Source organism: Acipenser ruthenus, chromosome 2 (genome assembly GCF_902713425.1).
Source record: "Acipenser ruthenus chromosome 2, fAciRut3.2 maternal haplotype, whole genome shotgun sequence".
Classification (NCBI taxonomy): Eukaryota; Metazoa; Chordata; class Actinopteri; order Acipenseriformes; family Acipenseridae; genus Acipenser; species Acipenser ruthenus.
Genome location: NC_081190.1, coordinates 109,370,140 through 109,385,250, shown reverse-complemented (window position 1 = coordinate 109,385,250; position 15,111 = coordinate 109,370,140). Strand labels below are relative to the sequence as shown.

The 15,111-nt window shown below is 37.4% G+C and overlaps 1 protein-coding gene across 3 annotated transcripts in view; it reads right to left on the bottom strand.

Moving 5' to 3' along the window:
- Positions 1-295: 295 nt before the first annotated feature.
- nfxl1 (nuclear transcription factor, X-box binding-like 1) overlaps positions 296-15,111 on the bottom strand; it is a 50,551-nt gene continuing 35,735 nt past the window's right edge. For all 3 annotated transcript variants that reach the window (XM_059006311.1, XM_034013848.3, XM_059006320.1), the window contains exons 20-23: positions 11,542-11,646; positions 10,539-10,625; positions 10,040-10,093; positions 296-2,021 (exon numbers count right to left, since the gene is read on the bottom strand). In XM_059006311.1, the coding sequence (XP_058862294.1) occupies positions 1,848-2,021; positions 10,040-10,093; positions 10,539-10,625; positions 11,542-11,646 (420 nt within the window). In that variant the 3' untranslated portion in view covers positions 296-1,847. The remainder of the gene's footprint in view (positions 2,022-10,039; positions 10,094-10,538; positions 10,626-11,541; positions 11,647-15,111) is intronic.

The following is a 15,111-nucleotide window of genomic DNA, read 5'->3' as shown; positions in this document are numbered from 1 at the left end:
TTTGTGATTAGCAAGTTATAAATTAAAAAAAAAAAAAACGGCCACTCAAAACATGCATCCTGTGTATGTGACTGAGGTGCTTCGAGTTGCATTTGGTATAAGGTGCACCCGATTACAAATACCATTGTATATTTATCTTGTATGTAACACACAACCTGTACATAACACTGATGTACACGCATTAAACTCTTAAAGCTTATGGTGACTGTGATTTTACCTCTCCCTGATCTGAAGGAGACAGGATGTTTTTATCACACGTTTTGTGATTGTTGCTTAGCAAAAGACAACAAAAAAATACATTTTGAAACCAACTTTTATTGATGACAAAAAAAGAAAAGCTTGACTGATTATCAAATACTCTGTGTACTCCACAGCATGTCAAACATGATCATTTAGTTCTTCAATCATAAATCAGTTTAGGTTTCCAAAACTCACCAATAACATTTGCTTATTATCTACCCACAGTTAAAGAGGTTAAAGCGAATGACAGCAGTGGATAATTTCATAAATCTTACCTGTTGTACACTTTATTATTATTATTATTTGTTTATTTAGCAGACGCCTTTATCCAAGGCAACTTACAGAGACTAGGGTGTGTGAACTATGCATCAGCTGCAGAGTCACTTACAATTACATCTCACCCGAAAGACGGAGCACAAGGAGGTTAAGTGACTTGCTCAGGGTCACACAATGAGTCAGTGTATCTGCTATGTAGATACTGTATGTGCAGTTATTAAAAATGCATGTTACAGCCAACGTGTATAAAAAAGGTATTGAGCACCATAATAGGTTAAAGAAAGCTCCACTTCCCATGACTTACTTTCAGGTAGGCCGTTACAGTTTCACCTCAGGGTCAAAGCAACAAGCTGTAACTAGCTGTCATCATTTAGGGGAAGCCGATATTGATTAGTGACAGAAGCACTGACATTGAAGAGCTGGAGAAAAGAATCGCTCCTGTGATGTGACTAAAGAGAGTGCAAGACTACTTGAAAGTAAGGAATGCAAACAGAGCTTTCTTTAACATACTGTATGATAGTCCCAGTTAAAAACTGGAAAGTGAAAATACTACACTGCATTTCTTTAAAAAGTGAGACAAATTGAGAATAGATGTGCATGACAGGCACGATTTACAAAATGACTTTGTTAGCTATAACCTCTAAAATTAGATAGAGCTAACAATTATTCCATTAAATCTTACCTAATATGAATTACTATCAAATAAGAAGTCTTGAATTTCGCTATATAAAAGATGCAGATATTATGGTAAACATGTTAGTTTTTTTTTTACACCACATATCCACATTCTACTTTAAGAGGTCACGAAATGTAACACAAAGACTTTGAAAACATGTAAATTAACATGAAGTAAATGTATGAATGTGTCAGAACTGCAGCATTGAAATATCCAGAAGTAGTTTCTTAAATAAAAAAAAAATCAAAACACTTTTTTATATAGGAAAATGTTAGACCAAAGAAATAATGTACATATTAATGACATTATTTTGTTAGCTCTATGCACTTTAAACAAAGCAATGTTTAACAGAATTAAATGCAGATAATTATTTAGACCACCGTTTCCAAATCATTTTCTCATGCACACTCTAAATCTATAAAATTATGGGAATAAAAAGGGGAATTATATATTTTTTCATAATGACATGCTTAATTGCATAACTATATATATTTTTTGCTTAATTTCTTCATTTTTCAAAACTACAGTCCTATACAGATACAGGAAATATATAACTCAACTACAACAGGCCAGTAAACTAATCTTGTCTATACCCATGTTCAGTAGCTACAGAGGTCATTGTATTAGGAGGCTGTACACTGTACTAACTGACATATTAACCAGCCTGAATTAAATAAAATGTTGCCACTGCCAACACAATTCCGCAGACAGGCACCATGATGTACTTTTTATATTTCTGCCAAATGGTCTCTTCAATTTCTACTTCGTCCTTTTTCTTGTTCTTCTTGCGACGTCCCTTCAGTCTCTTCTCAAATGCCTCCAATTCCGCCTGCATTAGAAACACATGAAACAAATGAAATTGGTTGTTTCCACCTCCAAGGTTTACTGCTATTAGTTATACAGCACAGCTTATATTTGCACTTCATACCCCTGCACGGTACACTGTTATTAAAGCTGATTTGAAAAACACTATTTTTTTTCATGAAAATGTTTTTGAAGGCATTAAAGGGGGGGGGGGGGGGGGGGGTTTGATAGTACGCTATGTCCTGAAAACACCAATGTTGCTCAATCTAGAGATACATGTGTATTCATCAGCACTGGCGTGTTTATAATATTTTATATATATATATATATATATATATATATATATATATATATATATATATATATATATATATATATATATATATATATATATATATATTGCTGTGAATAGGTTGCAGGTTTGTATGGCACATACTGTATTACCAATATTCATTTACCTACAGAATGTTGTGACTGTATAACTGTCTATTTGCCTTTTATGCAATCGCTCTCGATGTGGAATTAAATTAACCCCTTCTCTGCTGAGGCCCTTTTAACCAAATATAGAACAGGAAAAAAAATCTTATCAAATAATTATATAAAAAAAAAGTTTTAAAATGGACCAGGAAACAATAAAATTAAAATCCACAATTGCAATCAAATCGTAGAAAAATAAAGATATATAAACGTAGAAAAATATAAAGTTTTCAGGGGGGTGGGGGACGTGAAAAAAAAAAAAAAAAAATCAGTAAATACTAATCAATCGTTTTTTTTCAAATTAAAAATGTTTTTAAAATCTAGAACTGGAAAATAAGATGATATATACAATTATGAATAAAAGTTTGTCAATAACACAAAGTAAACAGTGTTTTTTTTAAGTTGGGTATTTACCTCCTAAAGACCCAAAACCTGAATAAAATATAACAAAGCTGCTCATAAATGAGTGTATAAAGGACTGCACCCAGATCTCAATGTCATATTTCCTTCAACCTTGCTGCAATTATGGATGCATCCACCTTCAAAGTTAATGGTTACATTTCTATTTCATTATAATAACCTAACGTTCCCTTTCAATTATGAAATGTAACCATTACCGAATGGGTCAGTATACCCAAGCCGACACAAGGACAAGATTGCCACGTGACCGGAATGCTACAAGGCTGAGGCTGCCTTGTGCATTACCATTCGGAACCCCGGTAACAAGTAGCCAGGGCTAAAAAAATTGAGGGAGAAACTCACCTCTATGCCTGTGTTGTAAGGGTCAACTGAGAACACACTAGTTCCAAAACCAGGGTTTGGAGGATCTGTAGAACCTAGTAATAGTATGGGGAGTAGCCCACACCACTGCATTGCAAATGTCTGGTGACATATGCACCCTGGAATAAAGCCCACAAGGTTGCCATGCCCCTGGGGGAATGGGCAGTGAGCTTTTGGCAAGTTGGCTCGCTCATAGGCAGTCCTGACTGTGTCTGCTATCGATTTTGACAGCCTCTGCTTAGACAGACCTTGACCATTGTTCGGGCTGTCTCCTGGGGAGACCAAGTAAATTTTGGCATGGCAAGCTGAAAAAGCTGCCAGATAGACCTTTAATTTAGAGGGGGATTTACCCTCGTCAAACATATCCTGCAACAATTGCAGTATAACTGCCAAGGGACAGGTCGTGGGGTCGAACTCCCGAGGCAGGCACCACGTCTGAAAGTTGGAACGCATGGACACTGCTCTGGCATTTTGCAGGGTGTCAATAATCCTATTGGACAAATGGTGAACCACACCCCATGCACCCCCCCAGCCATTACACACAGCACCCCAGCCCAGGCTGGTCACGTCCGTGGCAACGACCTCCCTTCTGGTGACACTGCCCTGCGCTATGCCGAGATGTAGATGGGTAGGCTGTTTCCACTAAGAGAGTGCCTTTAGACAGTGGCGAGACACTGTCAATAGTCAGTCATGGTTCAACGCGGGTTGAAATACCCTGCTGTTGAACCAGGCCTGCAGAGGGTGCATGCACAGGAGACCCAAAGGTAGGGTCTGAGAAGATCCGTGTGGGCGTCCAGCTAACTGAGTACTCTGATGCCTTTGCGTCTCAATGGGGCCAGGATAGCTTCCATGCACTTTGCAAAGGCACGGGGTGCTAGAGAGAGGCCAAATGGCAAGACCCGGAACTCGCATGCTGTTCCTTGAAAGGCAAACCGCAGGTACTTCTTGTGCCCAAGTTTTATGGTGAAGTGAAAATAGGCTTCTTCGAGGTCCACCGTGGTGAACCAGTCGCCTGGCCTTATTGACTGCAACAGCTGTTGAATCGTCAAATTTTTGAACCCCCTTCGGCTCAGGTACAGGTTGACCTGCCTGAGGTCAAGGATCGGTCTGAGGCCACCATCCCGATTGGGCACTAAGAAGTACCTGGAGTAGAACCCTTCCTCCCACTGGAGGGTCTATCATGCGAATAGCCCTTTCTGCTACCTCCCGAGACACCACCGCAGCGCCCTGTAGGTCAGTGACTGATGTTAATTCATGCCCTGAATTTGCCACGTGGTTCCTAATGTTTATTTTAGCGTCTGATTGCTGAGCTTACACCACTGGACAAGAAATATATATATTATATATATATATATATATATATATATATATATATATATATATATATGAAACCACAAGGTTTCAACTACCTCCCCACACACGTGATAAGTTACAATGGTGTCGCTATGACAGCCTCAGAAGAAGGAAGTATCTTCCTGTACCATCACATCAACTAGTCCCCCGTGAAGAGAGCGGCACATTTTTCCAAATTCTGTGGCAAGGGTCCATGATTTCTGCAACAGAAATTCTTGAATCCTGCGGTAGCCTTTTAAAAGTTAAAACGAACCCGGTTCTTTGTTAATTTCTTTTTTTTATAGGGCAAAGTGTATTCAAAGTGTATTGCAGTACATGCTAAAACGAATAGCAAATTAATACACCAAGACATTTATTGAAACTTTAATAACTTTTATTAAATTCCAAAAACAAAAATTGAGAGGCCACTGTCAGCAGGTAGAAAAGTAAAATTAAAATTCAAATAAATACTGGCATTTCAGTTTTAAACCTTTACTGCTATGAGGAAAAAAATACTTTTGAAAGTAAGCAAATGCAACTAGAAACTAAACGTTCTCCATTTTCTCAGGACTCTGGTCAGGTATTTAAAGTCCTGCTTTCCCACCGAAGGAGAGGAAACAGGGCTCTGATAGTTTCTTCAGAAACGACATGCATGGTCTGCAAAACAGTTAACCCCCTTCCTCATACAAGAGTCTCGGATATTCCCCAGCATGACCAGCGGCTGTTTTATTTCCTAAGTGGCTTTTGCCTCCAGGCACATATTTGCTCTTAACAAATGTATCCATGTTAGCTGAGGATTTTAATAGCCAAAGCACGTCAGTGTCTAAAACGAGTGGTTTGCTTTTCCTAAGAGCGGGTTGAGCAAGATAAACGAAGCAGAGGTATATAAAAATATCACTGCGCCACCTTGTGGAATGTTTAAAAAACTTGAATTTGTTCTTATGAATGCTAGTTAGGCCTGTTGCTGTGGAAAATCAATAATTCTTCAACCCAGAGTGTATTCCGCGAAATAGCACCGCGATCTCGTTTTTCACGGGGGACTAATCAACAAAACAAGAAAATAATCAGATGTGTTACTTCAAAGCTAATTTCATGAAACACAGCTCTGTAACACAGCTCCTAAATCTAAAGAAAGACGAGGATTACCTGTAATATGGTTTCTTCATCACATCGAATGAACTCCCAGTCTCCATGTTGCTTGGGTCAGGAGAACAAACTGATCTCTTTCCCAGAGATCCTAAATAACACCGTGTAACAATTTTTATTTTTTTTTGGTTCCTGGGTATTAAGTGTTATTTCCTAATTGCTTATGCCTCAAAAGTATAGAAAATGGCTATTATTCCCCACAAACTTTGCTTTTGTGACCAGGACAGTGATATTTTGAAATTTACCTATTTTCCAGAACATTCCTGATAGATTCAGTGCTGAGTAAACTTGGAGTAACTTCTAGAACTTTCTAGAACTTTCCAGTAATATAAATAGTAGTATAAATACAGGGGCCTTAAGCCCACCAGTTCAGTTTAGTTCCAGCTGCCTAAGTGGATACATATCTGCATTTTTCTGAGATGGCATCAAGGTCATAGGAGATTTCAAAATGGTGGCATTCCTGATGGGTCTCCAAGGCGGTTTTACCAAATTTCCCTGCTATCTTTGCCTTTGGGATAGCAGGGACACCAAGGCGCACTACCACAGGCGGGACTGGACACAGCGGACCGAGTTCTCTGTGGGGAGGAACAACGTCAAGTGGGAGCCACTGGTGGACCCCCGGAAGGTGCTGATGCCACCACTGCACATCAAATTGGGCCTTATGAAACAATTTGTCAGAGCTCTTGATAAGGAGTCGGCAGCCTTCAAGTACCTTCAAGACTTCTTCCCTAAGCTGTCTGAGGCAAAGGTCAAAGCCGGTGTCTTCGTCGGACCACAGATAAAGAAGATCCTGGAGTGCAATGAATTCCCCAAGAAGCTCACTAGTAAGGAGAAAGCGGCTTGGAACAGCTTTGTCGCAGTGGTTCGGGGCTTCCTGGGCAATCACAAGGCCGAAAACTATGTGGAGCTGGTTGAGACTCTGGTGAAGAACTACGGCACAATGGGCTGTAGGATGTCCCTCAAAGTCCATATCCTTGATGCTCATCTTGATAAATTCAAGGAGAACATGGGAGCGTACTCGGAAGAGCAAGGCGAGCGCTTCCACCAGGATATACTGGACTTTGAACGCCGCTACCAAGGACAGTATAACGAGAACATGATGGGAGACTACATTTGGGGGCTGATTCGTGAAAGTGATTTACAGTATAATCGTAAATCTCGAAAAACTACTCGCTTCTAAATCTTTTGTAGTCATTTTTGTATTACTTTAGTATAAATACATGTTAATTTGGACTCATATGTTGTTTTTTTCTGACTTTATGTGAACGAAGAGACAAATTCACCCGTTTTCTCATTGGAAATAGGTAGATTTCAAAATATCACTGTCCTGGTCACAAAAGCAAAGTTTGTGGGGAATAATAGCCATTTTCTATACTTTTGAGGCATAAGCAATTAGGAAATAACACTTACTACCCAGGAACAAAAATTGTGTTACATAGTGTAATCCTTGTTGGCGCCAGATTGATTGTACCAGTTTGATTGTACCAGTTTACACAACAGTGTTCAATGGAACTGCGTCAGCTCCTGGATGCAGGCACACAGCCAGCAGGCTGATGCGTACGCTCCACAGAGTAAAATGCAGCCGTCATTTTGGACGTAGTGTTATAGAAACAATGATTTCGGTTTTACAGTTTTGTATACACATATACCGGTTTACACCTGTAAACGGGTATATGTACATACCCGTTTATTTTGAAACGTATATTGTATTTCATTTTTTCACTGTTTGTAGTCATGCTGCATATGCGCTCATGTTGAAAATAAAACCTTTTATGTTTAATTTTCCATTTAAATATGGTGTTTCTGCGATGCAAATGTTAGACATGAATAAAACTTTTGAGTTGTATCTGATAGCATGTCTTTCATTTTCATAACGAAGCAGTTTAAAAATGTATGGGTCAAAATGACCCACGTGGCGGTTCTAGGTAGTTCGAAAATCCGGCGGTTCTAGTGTTAACAGGTCTGCTGTGCTGTTGTCGACCCGGGGTAGATAGGTTGCTTGTATGTTTACATCCTTGTCCTGCACCAGTCCCAGACCTTCATGACTAACATGCACAGATTCCATGACCTTGTGCCCCCTTGGTGATTGTTATATTTTACAGCTGTGGTATTGTCAGTGAAAATTAAAACCCTATTTTGCCTTAATGCAAAGTGTCTTAATGCTAGAAAGACTGCCAGCAGTTTTAGACGGTTTATGTGGAGGCGACAGTGTCTTGGTGCCCAAGTGACATGTACCTGAGCTTCCCCTAAGTGTGTTCCCCAACCCAGTAGTGAGGCATCTGTATACAAACAAAGAGTCAGAGGTAGTGGAGAGAGCTGTAGTCCCATCCTTACCCGAGGTGAGAGATGCCACCATCTTACTTCTATTACCGCTCCTCGAGAAACCTTTATGCGCTGGAATCTAGAAACATTAAGTTCCAAGAAGAAAGGAGACACCTCTGAGTGTGTCTCATACGTAATCTTGTGTCCCTTACCAGGGAAACTGCTGCAACCATGTGCCCTTGAAACTGTTGAACTGTGCTGTTGGTCTGGCACCTATGCTAAGCTGACCTGCCCTGCCAGTTGATGAATAGTTGTCACCCTCTCTTCTGTGAGATACACGCTCCCTGAAATTGTGTTGAATTGGGCCCCCAGGAAGATTAGTGACTGTGCTGGAGCCAGCGATGATTTTTGTCGGTTTACTAACAGGCCTAGATGTTGAAAAGGTTGAAGTCTTGTCTCTGTGTTCTATTGCTCTTTCCTTTGATGGAGCCCATATCAGTCAATCATCTATGTAGGGGTAGACGTGTATACCTATGATTCTGCCATTATCCTGGTGAATACTCTGGGGGCTGTGGAGATCCCGAAGGGAAGCACCTTGAATTGTACTCTTCATATGTATGTTATTAAGCTAAAAGCCAGTCAAATGTATTGCAATCTCGGCTTTACGAACAATATTATACCGGTGCTTATTTTTAGCTATTTGAGTTTTATGTAAATCGTTTTTTTCGGTGCTTTCGTTTTTGATATACTGTATGAAATTAGTGTTTTCGGTTACTTTCCAAAATGCTTGAGCCTTGAAAGAAGTTGTACCTTCTTTCCTTTGCTGTCTTCCACAATGAAATCCCTGTGGTCACAGGCACATTCTTCTGGGGTTTTTGTGTGTAAACATTTTTGTACATTTCACCACAATTCTGTTTTAAATCCTCTGTGTCTTAACTGTAATACAGCTTTAAATCCTGCTAACAAGCCTCCATCCTGATTGTAATCTCATTTTAAATCTTGCAAGCGGAGTCTACAGTGTAGAAATGTAGGAATGTGCTGTCACTCAGTAGTTATTATTATTATTATTATTATTATTTATTTCTCAGCAGACGCCCTTATCCAGGGCGACTTACGGTCTTTTAGACGAACCACGGGATTTATCAGAACGAGGTATACGAGGTGAAGGAGTCCCACCACCTTGTGTCAGTGCGCCGGACATGTCGACACACATACAACACAAATCTCTACCACAAGACGGTAAGAGGGGTGACCCACACTGAAAATAGACAGATGCCATGTGTGCAAATAAACACGAAAAAGAAAAGTGAATAATTAGCTAAACCCGAGTGTATACCCTTCCCTTTTTTTTTTTTACTTTCGGACAAAACAACAAAATAAGGGATTTAATGAAAACTATACAATGAGTCCGTAACCAAGCTACACAGGAGAAAATTGCAAAATGTTACGAAACAGGGGCGGGTTTTTATGGAGGAGGGTCAATATTTTGGTGCCAACAAGGATTATTTAAAGATCTCTGGGAAAGAGATTGGTTTGTTCTCCTGACCAAACAAGCAACATGGAGAACTGGAAGTTCACTCGGTGTGTGGAGTTCATCTGACTAGGTAAGAAACTTTTTATATTATTGCTCCTCATTGAACAGAAACGAAAGCTACACGCATATTGTTTTAAATTCAAAGCACTAGCCAGCGCTAGTGTTCAAGCAGGCTCTAAATTAGGTTTAATAGCAGTCAAGGGGTTAACAACTGTACCATGCCAGGGGTTAACAACTGTACCATGTTCATCTATTTTTGTATTTCTAAATCCAGAAAATGCAATCCTTTAATAAAACAAAAACAAACAGTGGAGGGTGTCCTGTGAAAATCATAATTCTCCAATTATTTAACAGTAGTAACATTAAGAGCTGTAGGTGATTTCACCCCCCCCCCCCCCCCCCCCCCGCCCCCCGAAATGGTGCTGGCTAACAAACAGAAATTGTTTGTTTACTCTTCAGTTTTTTTGTATTTCCTTTCCAACAAATTCTCATGAAGACACAGTATTCCTTACCTGCTGCTTTCTCTTTTCTTCCTCAGATGCAGCCCTTTCTTCTGCTTCTTTTAACTGGAAGAAAACAAAGGTAATATATATATATATATATATATATATATATATATATGTTGCGATCTCATTTATACATTCTGCTTGTTAATCAAAAATTAAGTCTTAGCCAATTTAAAAGCCAATTCAGTTGTTTCACAGAAAAAAAAAACTGTAAATTAAATCAATTTTACTATTAACACGTTTCTCAGTTGTCATTGACATACACAAAAGGTTTAACAGGTATGAATTGAATTCTTAAAAGGAGAGTAGAAAAGTCTGGGTAAAACATCGAAAATCAGAAGCCCTAATTACTACTGGACAAAATGATAATATTATTTACCCTAAGGTGCTGGGAGAAAACGCAACATGTAATTAAGTAAAATGAAATTATATTTTTGTACAACCCCTGTGAATTTAAGGCTGGTGTAACTTTTGGATTAGTTAATCCACCACTTCCTGCTAATACCTCGGCAGCTCTCTTTTTCACATCCTTGCATGCTTCATCACACTCCACAGAGATCTGGGTCTCACGTGCTTTGAAGCAGGGAACCTCCTGTGTAAATTAATTTAAAAAATTATTATTTTTTATATATATATAAAAATGTCTGTTGTTCGGTACTTCTGATTCAAGCTTACAGAATACAAAGCATCTCACTCAGTGGTCATTCAAAAATAAATACTGGCCACAATAAATTAGAACCTGTGGCCTCTAGATGCGGCAGAAAGTGGTGCTGTGTCCATCAGCTACTATCAATGGTGGTATATCTTGACCACCCTGTATGTAAACAGCGACCAGCACACTGGCTACCAATAATGATGCCTTTACATGTCTCTCTAGCATGGTTGCCTATAAAGTCTACACTCGCTATTAGAGACATGAATGCTGCAATGTTACCATTATTGTATCTTCATTTAATTAATGGTTTATCTAACAACAAAGTACAATGCATGAAAAATATAAACCTAAACTGAACAACTAAAATGATCTTGCACTCCAGGAGCCTGGTTTCGAAATGTAATCACTGTACATTTATTTACAGCATAAAACATGAAAAAATGTATTATAGCTGCAAAGATAAATTACTTCTCATATGTAGGAGAGCTCATTTTATTTTATTATTTCTTTGAGAACTCTAACTTTGCAGAGTCAGCCTAACTAACTAATGAATTGCTTATATGGAAATAACATACTACAAAAATGAGATTGGTTAACTGCTCTGCTGTACTGAGAAGAGTTATTTGTTAGTCATTTTGAGTATGTTCTTTTCTAGACCTCTTCAGAAATAATTCAGAAATTCTGTGTTTGCATGTCACTAACTGATTTGCCATGATACTGTAGCAACTTCTATCAGGAATGTAAACACTATTTATTCATGCATAACGTCAGTTGTTTTCAAAACATAATGATACCTCATTATTTAGATAGTGTGAATAGGGTATTCATGCTGAAATATAATACAATGAATTACCTTTTTAATTCTTTTGCAAGGACATTTGAGTTTCACTTTCTGGTTGCAGCTCTCCTCACAGTCACCTGGATGGCAAGTCTCTTTGCATCGATGACCACAGGGCAGCTAAATACAATAAAAGAGGCGAACACGACCACGAACTTCATGAACTATTATTTAAAAAGGGGGCAGGGGGGCATATTTAATGGCTACATTCATGAAAGGTTACCAAACACCAACGATAAACAAGTCTTTGTTAACACACAGGACAGAGGCCATATAGTCCCTAAATTCCACTCTGCAAAAACTTCCTAAAAAGTTAGCTTTTCTTAACAACTGCAGGTTTAGAGGTACTGTGATTGACATATGCTAATCACTTCTAATAAATGCATCAGAAGTGGACCCATACACAAAATATTAGGATTCCTTCTTTTTTTTGTTTCCTAGTGACTGTTTTAAATGAATCACAGCAAAGCACATATGCATATATAATGTTTCTCTAGTTTAACTGAAACTTGATACATTAAAACAAACCTTAACCTTTGTTAACACCGAATCAAACTTCTCAACAACTGTGATTGATTGGATAATCTTCTAAGGTTGTATAAACTTAGGATCAGTCATCTACAATAACAAGATAAATGATATGCAATAAACTAAAAGGGAGCTGTGTTATTACCATGTTCTCAAGTGATCATCAACTGATCAAATCTATGCCAACAGATGGTATACATCTGTATTCTGTCAAAGCCTAAACCATTACAGAACACACTGTGACTTTCTTTTGTAAACGTCCCTCCTGTACCTCCCTGCATTGTTAAAAATAAGTTTCCAAACATGATTTGATTACTGTAGTAGTTTCTCATTTTCCTTGGATAATTTTTCTACTAGATGGCTAATCCCATAGCAATTTCATTGCCAGTAAAATACACATACCAGATAGAAAATGTAGATTAAAGCAATGCTACCAAGTAATGTACGGTAGCGTCATACAATGGTAATTTGCAAAAATAAATGAATTAAAAAAAAGTGACTAAAGCTGCTATGAAACTAGTAAATGAGATGAAAAAATATGACAGTAATTTAAAAAACAAACAAAAAAACACATTTAAAAAAAAAGGAGGACTCTCCATAGTATTCTCCAGAACACTTCTCAAACAAATCGTGTGGCAGTTACCCACTTTTGTCTACTAGCACAAACATTGAAGGAGGCAGAACCACCATTTCTTTAAAAACATATTTTTCACCTGGCTCACACTCACACTAATGTCTTCCATTGTTTAATCTAGCAGAAAGAAATGTACAATTAAAAGTAAATATACCACTTCCAATCAAACTAACCGCAGGGGCCCCATCTGAACCCCTTTTGCTTCTTCCTGAGCCAAAACAATGAATCAAAGTTGGTGAGCCATAGCAATCTACTGCAATACTCAAGAACAAAACATTACAGCGTATTAGCTTAACACAATGCTAAAGTATATATGCAACCTTGATTTCATACTGTACTAGTATTATTTTGTACCTAGTACTGTGTAACACAATTCAAGTGTTACCTAATAATGTGAAAACTGATTGTCATTTTACCGTATACAATAATTCTAGGACTGTTTTTGCACAGCTGTATGGTTAGCTATACAAGGAGGGAGGCTATGTGCACTTTTCACCTCTAGGTCAGCAGTTAATCTCCAGCTAGGTCAGAATAACCTGAACATTAGCTCAATGGCTGCTGTGCATTTATGAAACAACGTAGCTCCTGGAGCCACACATCCCAAATGCTACAAATTAATTGCTACTAATTTAAAAGTTGTCCCTTTGGGAGGCTTACTCAACACTAAAGCTACAGTTTGTCACGGAGGTCACGGAAATTGTGAATTTGAACAACGTCTGTGTAATGTAAAAACGCATTTGATTAGGAGCTTCCTTTACTTCCTTTAAAAAATGCAGTATGTCATGCACTGAAAATACAAATCTGCGAGTATCTGTACATTGTTTGGTTGTGTATGCACGCAGCATTTACATGTAGCTATGTAGGTCAGCGAATGAGATCGTTGAGAAAGCATGTAAATGAATGACAACTAAAATATAAAAAAATGTGAGCAAGCTGTTTTCTGTAAAGAGAAGAACAAATGCATTGGAGAACATAAGTTTACTGACCTGGAGGCTTTCTTTACAACATGCTGTTTCAGAATCGTGGAAAACTAGAGCCTGGTTACAAAAAACACATACCATAGTTGCTAAGGTATTAGCAGATTAGAAACTGTGGTCAAGCGTGTTTAAAAAAAAAAAAAGTGAAGCAGCATTTTAAGACAAACTTTCCCTGGCAAAAAATTTACAGATTTTTTTCTTTGGATTTTAGTGTTGCTAACCTAGTTTGCCATTTATAATATTTACATATCTTTTAGATTTAAACACTATATTGAAAAGCCAGGGGTCCAAAGGAGGATCTTCCACTTTCCCACAGTAGCAAATTTTATCGGTTGGGGGTCTGAGACTGTTCGTACTCATACCTACATTTTGGACTAAGCAATGAAAAAGAATACAAATATAAAAAAAAAAAAGTTTATAGTTTATATATATATATATATATATATATATATATATATATATATATATATATATATATATATATATATATATATATATATATATATCTATATATATATATCTATATATCATGACATAAATGATGTCAAGTTTGTAGTATTAGAACAGCTCAAATTAGACAATGCGACATATAGAAGAATAAAAGAAAGTAAATGGATAAATGAACACGATTATGCCAGCGGGACTCAACATAAAAAAATGAACTAATTAACTTCAATAAATATATAACATTTAAATAAATAAACAAAATTCATTCAAAAGTTGTGCATACTGATGCGCTGAGGAGGCCAAATCTAGACTGATCCTCAGAGCCAGCATTGCATGATATAATAAAAATATAAGTTTATATAAAGTAGTGTTAATTAGAATTAATACAGATTCAAAGATAGAAGTATAAAAGATGTCACAATATATAGAACACCATTACATCATGTAAGAATAAATCATGGATTTGAATGTAAACAATAACAAGTAGTTGTCATGCCGTCAAAAACCTATAAATACCTCCAATGTTTTGATTCAAACACAGGCTCCCTTGAGAAAGATATGTACAACATATCGAAACGTTGGGCAGCTGGCTCTTTGAGCTAAAATATATATATATATATATATATATATATATATATATATATATATATATATATATATATATATATATATAATTTGAGAAAAAGGAAAACTGCTGTGTACCAAAATGATCAATAAGAAAAAAGAGTAGAATAATTGATTACAAATCAATTATCAGGACATTTCGAACTACAAGTCCTTCGTAGGCTGAATACAAAAAAACAGTGCTTTAAGAAGTTGATAAAAAAAACAAGTAGTCTTTTAAACAAAATTCCAGAATGTTGATGATGTTGATGATGATGATGATGATGACGATGATGACCTCAAAATAAAATGTTCATTCCAAATGGATCATTGAAGCGAATTTCAAATCTTGTGGTATTAATTTTAGCAGCTGGGGTTTGAAACAAGGGAAAATCA